The sequence below is a fragment of the Vicia villosa genome, linkage group LG1 (assembly GCF_029867415.1).
Source record: "Vicia villosa cultivar HV-30 ecotype Madison, WI linkage group LG1, Vvil1.0, whole genome shotgun sequence".
Taxonomy (NCBI): domain Eukaryota; kingdom Viridiplantae; phylum Streptophyta; class Magnoliopsida; order Fabales; family Fabaceae; genus Vicia; species Vicia villosa.
The window spans coordinates 50,160,369-50,172,905 of NC_081180.1; the positions used below are offsets into that span (position 1 = coordinate 50,160,369).

The 12,537-nt window shown below is 36.9% G+C and overlaps 1 protein-coding gene across 1 annotated transcript; it reads left to right on the top strand.

Moving 5' to 3' along the window:
- Nucleotides 1–1,108: 1,108 nt before the first annotated feature.
- Nucleotides 1,109–12,266, top strand: LOC131637427 (protein cornichon homolog 4-like). Its single transcript, XM_058908016.1, has 4 exons — nt 1,109–1,456; nt 1,748–1,929; nt 11,791–11,913; nt 12,003–12,266. Exons 1-4 carry the CDS (start codon nt 1,385–1,387, stop codon nt 12,037–12,039), a joined length of 414 nt encoding a protein of 137 aa, XP_058763999.1. The 5' UTR covers nt 1,109–1,384; the 3' UTR covers nt 12,040–12,266.
- The last annotated feature ends 271 nt before the right edge of the window (nt 12,267–12,537 follow it).

Consider the following 12,537-nt stretch of genomic DNA (forward strand, 5'->3'; position numbering starts at 1 on the left):
TAAATCAATGAATCATAGGTCATAAATAATTATAATTTATAATATTATAATATATTAAAATATATATTAAAATCTTATTTGATAATTATAAATGCAAAATCAATTTTGAGTCAAATTATCTAAACAATAGTAAATGTTCATAATATAAAATTATTTTGTAATTATTTATCTTACTATTTTTTTTTAAGTGAGAGGTACAAATAAAATAGACAAATGTAATCTATCTCCATGGTCAACCACTTGATCCCATTATCACTAACCAAAATAAATCTTATTACCCATCATTGTTGTCTAATTTTATTTAAATCTCTTATACTTAACTATTATACTAATTTAACTTTTAAGATATAGTAATATATTTATACACGTGGATAGGCTCTGCATCCCGCTTTTTTTTTTTCATACCTATTTTCTTATACAGTTGCTTCACTCGTTGTTTCTATATTGCACATGATTTACAGACATGCACTTTCTTAGGAACACAACAAATTTCTGCATCATTTTTTTTTTTTACATATCTAACTCATCTAACATTTCTAATAACATATTTAATAAGAAAATTATATTTTGTATTGAAAATTTTATTGATTGAAATGTTTTTACGGGTACCAGACATTTTCTATACATTCAATTATTATTATTTTACGGGTACCAGATATTTTTCTATACATTCAATTATTATTATTTTCACGGGTACCTGACATTTTTCTATACATTTAATTATTATTTTTTCATGGGTACTAAAAATTTTTCTATACATTCAATTATTATTTTTTCACGGGTACAACATATTTTTCTATACATTCAATTATTATTTTTTCATGGGTACCAGATTTTTTCAATACATTCCATTATTATTTTTTACGGGTACCAAACATTTTTCTATTAAAAAATTTAAATCTGAAACAAATGCGCATCCCATACCAGAACCCGTGCGAACACACGGGTTAGTTACTAGTTACATATAAAGATTTAATAATATTAATAATAATTATTATTATAAAAATAAATTGACGTAAATAAATTAGAGACGAACTATGAACTATTTATTTATCCAAACGTGTCTAAATCAATTTAATTTATGACAAAATGACAAAATGGATGGTTTATTAGTTAAAGACTTGTTAAAAACTTAACAAGAAGGGCTTCCAAAACAAATTATAAGGGTTTACCGATTGCTTCCTTTTGTGAAATGGATTGATCCATAGCTTCACCCACTAGTACATGCCAATTTCCGATCCTTCAAGCTTTCTTCTCATCCTCTCCGTGCTGCGCACGAACCCTGCATAACTGCTATCGTGGGCAATTCTCATCGAAAGATTCCAACGCATTCATCGCGTTAAGTACTGAAATACAGTGAGAATTCAGAACTCAGAGAAGGAGTATGGCTGATATATTTGCGTGGCTCTTCTCCTTCTTCACCCTTATTGCCTTAATTGTTATCATTATTTACCAGGTTAATCTCAACAACCCCTTCATGCTTACACTCAACTTCAATTGCCCCATTATCTAAAGCTTTGTTTTTTCTGTTGTTTTTTATTCAATTGGGATTATGTGTTATGTTAATCTAAGTTAGGGTTCTGTAGGTTCTACCTTGGTGTTCTAATTCAAAATTAGGGTTATTCGCAATTTCGCCTAATGTGTTTTTGTGATTTGTAGTTTTCTCTAGGAGTGTGTAATTGTAAAGATTTTGGTTGTGTTTGAGTTCTCCATATGCTGACTATTTCTTTATTCGCATTTTTTACAGTTAATGTGCCTGGCAGATCTTGAATTCGATTATATAAATCCTTATGATTCCACATCGCGAATAAACAAAGTGCTTTTTCCTGAGTATATTATATTAGGTGTTCTCTTCTGCTTCTATGTTGTAACTGGGCATTGGATAATGGCACTGTTATGCGCTCCTTACATCTACTACAATGTGAAATTGTAAGTTTTTTTTTATTAAATCTATGAATAAGCTTTGCAAGTTTATTATCGATGAAAGATCTAATAGGAAATAATTGTTGTCTGTACTCTGATTTGTGACTTAAGAGTTTGCGTTAGAATTTTGGGTCTTTATTATTGTAGTGTACAGTTTTCCAGTAAAGAGTAACTTGCTCGTTGTATATAAGATAAAGTAGTTTGATTGCTATAATGTATGTTAGCTTATGCTTCATGGAATTGCTAAGCAGTTTTCTTGTTAACAATGGTTACTTAATGTTTTGTTTCTAAGAAAATTCTTCTAGGGGAAGCATTCATGTGAGGACAGTAGTTTGGGATAGGATGAAGAGTTGAATTTGAATATTGGGTCTTTGCTTTACTATGCATTTTTAGTTGAGTGCTGGAGTGTTGAGAGAATCAGACCAAACTGATTCGCTCTAGTATCAATAAGTTGCCAGGTCTTTCTCCACTCTGTTGTTTGGTTCAGCTTGGTTTTGTTTTGTTAAGAGCCTCGCATTGGATGAGATATGAGCGAACGTAAACTCTATGTTGTTAATCTCGGATAGCGTTGCATAGCTCCGACCCTCTAAAATGCTATAGTGGTTTGGGACCGTAATTAGCGGTGGCCTAGACAACCGCTATTGGCAGCGGCTCATGGGCCAATAGTGTCGCGATGAACTCTACCAACGCTACACTATTCCGCTATAGGGTGCAATTGACAGCATGGCGTAAATTTATAGGTGGGAGTGAAAGAAATTTTCATCTGTTTTATCTTACAAGCTGTTTTATGTAATGAGGAGTTATACCCATCTAAATTCTGATATGATATTAAAGTCTAAGATCAACTTAACCACTTGCTTTCTAGTCACAGCTATCGGGGCTCAGGTCATGCTTTAGATGTCCAATCATGGGCGTGAGGGGTGTGTGTGTGAAGAGTCCCACATTTGTCATGATATGATATGAACATCATTTTACAAGTGGAGACAATCTTTATCTTACATGCTGATTTTGTTAGGATGCGTTAGTACGATAAAGCCACAAGGCCATATACGATCAATCTTTAATTGCATTACTCACTTTATGTGAAGATCAAAGTATTCTATAATTGATTTAATTTTTGTAGGAAATCAAAATAATAAGTCAATTAGGAGCAGCGGTTCAATTTGTGAGTTTAGTAAGGTCCCATGACTTAGTTTGATTATGATTAATTAAGGTTCATTTAGTTGCAGTTTGAACCTCAACAATTAACATCCTTAATATTGTAAACCGACAAAAGCCGTGATATTAATTATATCCATGGTAGATGACTGTGTAAGACAAAATGAAAAACCAATGCAATAACTATAATTTTATCTTGGTTTATATGCTGCAAGTCTGCAACTCATGATACTATGAAAAAATGCGGATAAATGCAGCAGATGCAACTTCAATAGATCATGGATACCCCAAAAACCTTTGGATGTGTCTGTTGGTTCTTAAATGCAATGTATGCAAAATTGCGAGTTAGATTGCATGATCGCATGAGGCTACGTTTCAAACCTCATCCTCCGTGCTGCGCATCGCGTTGATCATTCTGGAAATTTGATCAATTGGGTTAAATTAATTTTTGGGAAAAATCTTAGTTTGTTTTATATTATTTCGGATTTTGGATCCGGGCCGGGTTCGGAGAAATCAATCATTCTCCTCTGTTTCTCTCGAGTTCTCTTTGCACCCAATACTATTTGCTACTTGCAATGGTGCTGCCTGTGACTCGGCCTCCTCCTCCTCCTCCTCCTCCTCCTCCTCCTTCCTTTCCCTGTTTCTGACCATTACACTTTTTTATCTACTGCACAGCTTGGCGGCGCTTAGGTCTAGTAGCAATTGGGAAATTTTTAGGGTTAAAAGAGAATTGGGTGGATGGGCTCTAACCTTTTCTTTTAGTATTTCACCTCTTTTTTTTTTTTATAAACCCAACTCATCAAATCTCCCCTCACTTATTTCATCATCCTTTGTTCTCATTTATTATACCTATTTAAAGCATATTAACACTGGGATGTAATTTCGATTAAAAAACACTACAATATAATAAGCTAAGTAATAACAATATAACATAACTGTATGAGAATATATTGTTCATAGTCTGGGTGGAGTGGAGTAGTTATTCTGCTCTCATTTTTTCAAACTTACTAATTAATAGATAAAGTTATGATTATAGACTATTTTTCTTATGTTTTGATGCATATGTAGGTGTATATGTATAATTATGTAACATGGTAGGAAGTAGGATTTTACGATCCTCTAGTTACAATTTTTCAAACACCTTATGATTCTCAATAGAGTTGATTTTAAAAATATTGCTTAAATGTCTTCCATGTTTCCCGAGGGAAATGTTTGATGTCTGAATTAGTAACTTTGAGCCGAAAAATGACCTATTGTTGTTGCAGCAACTTCGAGACCAAAAGAAGCACATTAAACTCAAAGTTATAGTCATATTTGTGTTGGATGTATTACCGCCATTATTCTCACAGGGGTCTGTTACTGCTATTTGTATTTACACTTTTATTTTAGATTTAAAACAATAGGTAAAAGAAGCATTTAAAATGACGAGTAACAGGAAGGTGGTTGGGTCAGAAAATATACCTTTGTGGATTTTTGTGTGGAGATAGAAGCATTAAGTGGCTCACCAACCTCTTTAATGAAATTATGAGGTCAAAGTAAATGTCTGATGAATGAAGAAAAAACACTTTTGTTCAAATCTATTAGAAAGTGATAGATGAACTTTCATTTTCAGTTGTAACTGATATTGTGTTATAAAAAGTTGGTTACACAATGATTCCACAACTTGCTTATATAGATGCAAGTTGTGACTTACAATCTATGAAGCACAGACTCCGACACGGACACCGGGACACGACACGACACGGACACTCTGACACCGATAATGTTGAAAACATAGGACACCGACACTGCTACATATAAGCTAATATTTGAGTTTCATCTATCCATATATTGATCAAAATTAATGTCTTTAATTCTTGATTGATAACATTGTTTCAATACATGTTTAACTCTTTTAGATGTGTGTGAAATTTATCAAAAAAATATATAAATGTGTGTTGAAGCAAAGAAAAAAAACAAGTTTTTGTTTGAAATATTTGTCTGAGTTGTCGGACATACGTGGTATGAGTGTCATACGAGTGTCGGTCACTGATTAAAAGAGCGTCGAAGCAAAGAAAAAACCAATTTTTTAGGGGACACTTGTCTGACTTTTCCGACACTTGTTTGACTTTTCCGACACGTGTCGTACGGGTGTCATACAAGTGTCGGACACTGGCGCGTGTCGGACACCGCGACACGCCTACTCCTAGAGGTGTCCGTGCTTCATAGCTTACAATAGCAGGTTACACCATAGGGTGACTGCTAGCTGTCAGTCTAATAGCTGACTTACAATCTTACTTACTTTATTCTAAATATTACTTTAATACACCCCCCCAACTCATGGGGAGCTAGCAACCCTGAGTTTGTGTCTGAGCTCTATTCTATGAACTTGGAGGAAGGAAGAGGCTTGGTGAGGGCATCAGCGATTTGATCCACTCCTGAAATGTGGGCAACTGTAATCTTCTTGGCAAAAACTTTCTCCGGGACAAAAAAGAGGTCAATCTCCATGTGCTTGGTGCGAGAATGCATAATGGGATTATGGGCTAACATAACAGCAGACTGATTATCACATAGCACAATGGGCTGCTGAGTGGGAATGCTAAGTTCATGGAATAGAGTTTAAAGCCATAGCAAGTCTACAGTAGCCTGAGCCAGACTTTTGTACTCAGCTTCTGTGCTGGATCTAGCAACAACTGGTTGTTTCTTGGACCACCAAAAAACCAGATTTGTACCAAAGTAGATGGCAGCTCCAGGGGTACTCCTTCTATCATCTAGATATGATGCCCAGTCAGCATCACAAAACACCTTGACAGTAGGCAGATGAGTGGATGAAAGAGGAGACAGATGAAGCCCATAATTAAGTGTGCCCTTAAGGTACCTGAGGATCCTTTTCATTGCAACCCAGTGGGCCTCAAGAGGATGAGACATAAACTGACAAACTTTATTAAAAGAGTAAGCTATGCCAGGTCTGGTAATGATTGCATACTGAAGGGCCCCTACAACAAACCTGTACATGAAAGGGTCAGAGAGAGCAGGAGAACCAGTCTTGGTAAGCTTGCAAGAGTACTGCATAGGAGAGTTCACAGAGCTGCAGTCAGTCATCTTGGTTCTGTGCAGTAAATCTCTGAGATACTTGGATTGTGTGAGGAGCATAGAGCCATTAGAAGCAGCTTTGACTTCTATGCCTAAGAAGTAATCTAAGGCACCAAGATGCTTGAGGGAAAAGGCAACATTGAGCTTGGCAATAACATCCTGCAATAATCCTGAATTGCTGCCAGTGATGATGATATCATCAACATACACCGAAAGATAGATGGTGTCTCCATTGGAGGCAAAAATGAAAAGAGAAGGATCACATTTACTTGGCTTGAAATGGAGCTTAATCAGAGCCTGCTGTAACCTTTCAAACCACTGCCTAGGTGCCTGTTTTAGACCATACAGGGCCTTGTGCAGCTTGCATACAAGAGAAGGATCAGAATTAACAAAGCCAGAATGCTGCTCCATATAGACCTCCTCAGTGAGTAAGCCATTGAGAAATGCATTGTTGACATCTAACTGCTGAATTGACCATTTCTGAGATAGGGCAACAGTTAGAATGAGCCTGATGGTAATTGGTTTAACAACAGGAGAGAATGTTTCATTATAGTCAAACCCCTGTTTTTGATGAAAACCCTTGGCAACTAGGCGTGCCTTATACCTATTCACAGACACAGTGCCATCAGGATTTTCTTTGACACGAAAAACCCACTTACAACCAATGGGTTGCCTGTTTGGAGGAAGAGGAACAAGAGACCAAGTTTGGTTCTTACACAGGGCATCAAACTCAGCTTGCATGGCATCTTTCCACCTATCATCAGCAAGAGCCTGCTTGATGGTCTTGGGCTCAGAGTGAGTAAGCAGCAATGTAGGTTGTAGTCTTGGTTGAGTGAAGCCAGATTTAGCTTGAGTGATCATCTGATGGTGATTAACAGGCCGTTGTGCAACAGGAACAACATTGGAAGGTATAATGGGTGATGCTTCAGATGCACAAGATGTAGTTAAGTCAGAAGAGTTTTGAGGAGTAGAGAGGCCCTCATTTACTGCAGTTGAGGAACTGGACTCAGTGACAGTAGCAGGAGAGACCAGTCTATTAGACAGATTTGGTGATGTAGAGACTGAAGTAGAAGCAAAATCCCAGTAGGTTATAGGTAAAGAGGCATGACTCAGCAGAGTAAGGCCCGTGTCCACAATATGCCTGTGCTTCCTCTCCACCACACCATTTTGGTGGTGTGTATGAGGACAGATAATTCTGTGTTGAATGCCCAGGTCAGCAAGAAATTTGGAAAATGGCCTAAACTCTCCACCCCAATCAGACTTTACAGCCTTAATGGGAAGTCCAAGTTGCAATTCAACCAAGACTTTAAACTGTTTAAAGACATTAAGAGCTTCAGCTTTGGATTTGAGCAAATAGATCCAAGTGAACTTTGAGAAAGCATCTACAAAGGATATATAGTAAGTAAACCCTTGAGTATAGGGTTGAGGAGAAGGACCCCAAAGATCACAATACACAAGTTCAAGAGGAGATTTGTAAGTGGTGTGTGAGAGAGGTGAGTGTAATTTATGAGCTTTACCAACACAACAAGCAGAACAGAAAAACTCATGTATTTTATTATGGAAAGAGATACTACAGCTTTGCAGTACAAGCTTTAGAGTATTGACATTAGGATGGCCTAGTCTTAGGTGCCATACATTGGACAAAGGAGAAATAGTAGTAACATTAATAATAGGTACAACATTATTGGAATTAACTAAAGACTAGACAGACTTAGAGACAACAAGTGGAGGAAACTCATAGAGACCATCTGAGCCAACTTTACCAACCAGAAGAACACCATTAGGCACCTCTGATTTCACAAGACAAGTATCAGCAGTGAATAGAAAATAAACTTGATTATCTTTACAGAATTGACCGACACTAATTAGGTTTTTAGTGATGGATGGAACATGTAAGAGATTTTTTAGTGTGAGAGATGTGTGGTAGAAAGGAATTGATTAGAGCCAGCGGAATCAATAGTTAAACCTTGACCATTTCCTATAAGAATTTGGTCATGCCCCTCAAAAGGAGTAAGCTGTTGAAGGTTGTTAGCATCATTTGTGACATGGAAAGAAGCACCTGAGTCAAGATACCAGGCTGCAGCTGGTTGAGCAAGAGCAGCATTGGCAATGAATGTGCTAGGGGCTATAGCAATAGCTAGGGGTGTTCGCGGGCCGGTTTGGTTCGGTTTTGAGAGAATCCAATGCCCAAACCGATTAAAATTAAATGGATTGGTTTGGATTGGATTTACAAATTTTTGCGATAAAGCCCAAACCAAACCGATCCAAGAAACAACGGATTGGTTTGGGTTGGATTGATCGGTTAGATAAAAAAATGCAAAAATATTTTTAAAAAATAACTTATTTACAAAAATTAATTTTTCATAATATTAATAGTGTTCAAATTTAAATATTAGATTAGAAATTTTTTCCTGATAGATTCAGAAATATCTAACCAGAAAAATATCTAAGATTAAGACATTTGAATCTATAATTAGTCACTTGAATTAATATGATAATGAATGTGTTTTATAGCTTTATGTTCATTTATCTCATTACACTATCAATTTTCTAATAACAAATTAAAATAGCATAACTTGTCCACACACAACAATTTATTTTTTTCTTATTGAAGTTGAATGCTTGGTAGTAATTTTCATGATAATTAATTATGGTTGGTTTGGGTCGGGCTTGCGGGTAGAAAATTGAAAATGCTCGAACCAATTGTCATTGGATTTCATTGGTTTGGTTCGGTTCTTGCCCGAACTGGAAAAAAATCCAACCCAAACACTATGATTTGGTTCGGATTCTGGTTTGGTTCAGATTTACCCGAACCAATGAACACCCCTAGCAATAGCTGGTCTGGCTTGAGGAGTAGCAGTAGGCCTTGTCCACACATTGGCAGGAAATTGAGCAAAGGCTACTTGAGGTGTAGACCACTGAGCAGGTGAGTAGGGAGTGCCAGCATAGGCCACTTGATTACCAGTATAGGCCACCTGAGGTTGAAACTGCTGGTTAAACCTGTGCCAGCAGTACAAGGCAGTGTGTCCAACTTTGGAGTACACTTGACATTGAATTCAAGGACTCATGCCACCTCTACCTCTGCCACTTCTCCCTCTATTGGATCTTCCACCTCTGAAGGTAGAATAATCAGGTTCAGGTGTGTGAGAGGGAGGATTGGATGGAGGAGTTTCTGTATTGCCAAATTGAGTTGTATCAGGTGAGGAAGTTTGAGCAGTGGCATGAGTGAGATTCAAGGAAGCCAAATTAGGAACTGGTTGCTTCTTGAACTTGTTAAGCCTTAGTTCATGCGCAATGAGAAGTATCTCAACTTCATCTAAGTCCATATCGCCAAACTTACTTTCAACTACAGAAACAACAGAAGCATACTCACTCGGTAAGCCTTCGAGAATGACGTCAATGTGATGCGTGACTGGAACAGGATCTCCAATCAAGGATGACGCATCCACGATCATGCGAATCTTCAGTAGATAATTAGAAATCGACTGCGAATCAAGAGTTGCTGCTCGTAATTCAACACAAAACTGTCTTGCACGCGCGCGAGTCTGTTTTTGGAAGTAGTTGAACAAGCGATCACAAAGTTGATGTGAATGAACACATCCGAGAACGCGAGGCATGATTTCGCTCGAGAGCGTCGATTGCAGCCATGACAATAGCAACTGATCCTTCTGAAGCCACGACGAGCATACAGGACTGACGGTTCCCAGGCGACGAGCTTCGTCGTCAAGAAATTTGGGAGGAATGCGCGTACACACAACCAGATCAGTGAGGTTGTGTGCGTTGATGTATGGCTCAACCTGTTGACGCCATAGGTGGAAGTTCTTTTCGTCAAGTTTGTACGCGATCTTCAGCGCGAACTGGAGACGACGTGACGGAGGACGTAACGTGAGCGGAAGACGGTGATCCCTGCAGTGAGTCCATGGATCGGTGAAGCTAAACTGATACCATATTAGAAAGTGATAGATGAACTTTCATTTTCAATTGTAACTGATTTTGTGTTATGAAAAGTTGGTTACACAATGAGTCCACAACTTGCTTATATAGATGCAAGCTGTGACTTACAATAGCAGGTTACACCATAGGGTGACTGCCAACTGTCAGTCTAATAGCTGATTTACAATCTTACTCTATTCTAAATATTACTCTAATAAAATCTATAAAAACAAGGGGATCTGCAAAATTGTGCAAATTATAAGGGGACTAAGAAAGAAAACTCAAGTTATTGATAATCAATTTGGTTTTATACATTGGAGGTTGACCATGGAAGTGATCTATCTACTACGATGTGTGATGGAGTAGTATCGGATGAAACAACAAGACTCACACTTAACTTTCATTGACTTGGAGAAGGCGTATGATAGAGTGTCTAGAGAGATTTTGTAGAAAACTCTAAAGAAGAAAGAGGTTAGGATTGCCTATATTCGAACTATTCAAGATATGTATGAGGGGGTATCCACTAGTGTGTGGACACAAAGTGGAGAGACAGATGTCCCTATTATAATAGGATTGCACCTAGGTTCAACCCTAAACCCTTACCTTTTTACTTTAATTTTGAATGTATTCATGAAATACATCCAAGAGCTAGTACCGAGATGTCTGTTTTTTGCAGATGATATAGTCCTACTTAGAGAGTCAAATTAGGATTTAAACGATAGGTTGGAGACTTGGAGGAGCCTTAGAAGTGTATGGCTTTCGCCTAAGCAGAAGTAAGATGGAGTATATGAAATGTAAGTTTAACAAAAGAAGTTCTTTTAACATAAAGGTGAAAATTGGAGACCATATCATACCACAAGACACACGGTTTAAATATCTTGAATCCATAATTTAAAATGATGGAGAAATAAATAGGGATGTAAACCATAAAATTCAAGTTGGGTGGCTGAAATGGAGAAGGGTCGATGGGGTTTTATGTGACACAAAAGTACCGCTCAAGCTCAAGCACAAATTTTTTTATCGATCAACGTTAAGACCTATAGTGTTGTACGAGACAGAATATTGAGCGGTTAAGAGTCAACACAATAATGAAGTTAGTGTAACAGAGATGAGGATGTTGCGGTTGATATATGGTAAGACTAGACGAGAGAAGATTAAAAATGACAATATTAGAGAGTGCTCGGGTAACACTTATAATAGAAAAATAGTGGAAAATAGACTTTGGTGGTTTGGGTATGTAGAGAGAAGACCTATAAATTCTGTTGTAAGGAGAGTGATCAGATGAAGAGAAGTCGAATAATTAGAGGTAAAGGAAAATTTAGAAAAACGATAAGAGAAACTATTAAGAATTTTTTTTGTATTAATGAATTGAATAGAAATATGGTCTTGGGTAGAACATCATTGTGAAATTTGATCCATTTAATTGATCTAACTTAGTGGGATAAAGATTGATTGTGGATAAAGATTGATTGTTGTATCTTATTACAGATGGCTATATGATGATAGTTGCATAAAAAATCATAACTTCTTATCACCTTTATAAGGTGTAGTGCTAGTTTTATACAATGTATCACAATTGTGTTGTGTACTGTTATTTTATAATGGAGTGACTTGTTTTTTCCCTTTAATTATTCTCGAAAGCTTAATAAACTGTAATGTGCTTAGTAAGGTCCTGATAATTGCATTTTTCATTACTTTGATCAGGTACAGACAAGGAAAGCATCTTGCTGATGTTACAGAGATATTCAACATGCTCCCTCGGGAAAAGAAGCAACGGCTTTTCAAACTCTTCTATCTAATTTTTATCCTATTCCTCTCCTTATTTTGGTTTGTAACTTGAAAGAAGGCTTCTTATTCATCAAAATTCAAAAAATGCACAATTAACTTACTACTTTTGCATTTGTGTTTTGCCGCAGGTTGATCTACACATCATTGGACGACCATGACGATTAGTTGGTGTTGATTGCTTGTTTTATGGAATGCTTTCTGGAAGTGAGCTACCTGACATGTTCAAATGAGTAGAGCTAATTACTTCCCATATTCGACGTCGATTATGGACTAACTTATACTCTAGGTCTGGGTTGCCTACACTTCCCCGCTAGGTTGTTTGACAATAAAACATACGTGGCTGTATATTGCTATATTTAAATTGGTTTTATGATGCAGATTATCTTTTTTTATACATTGATAATGCAAACTCCTCAGTACTAACTTCTCTGCCCAACTTGTCATTGTTCTAGAAGAAGTACCTGATGAATGAGTAATGCTATTCGAAATCGTACAAGGAATATAGTGTGACACTCTAGTTAGTTAACGCAGCTACCAAGGATTATATCTTATGGTGTTAGGGAGATCAAATGATTAAAAAACCATAAGGCAAGAGCAAAGAGTTGGAACGAGAAATGTTGCTTGAAGGTTACTAACATTAAAAAATTCACATTCTTGCCACTA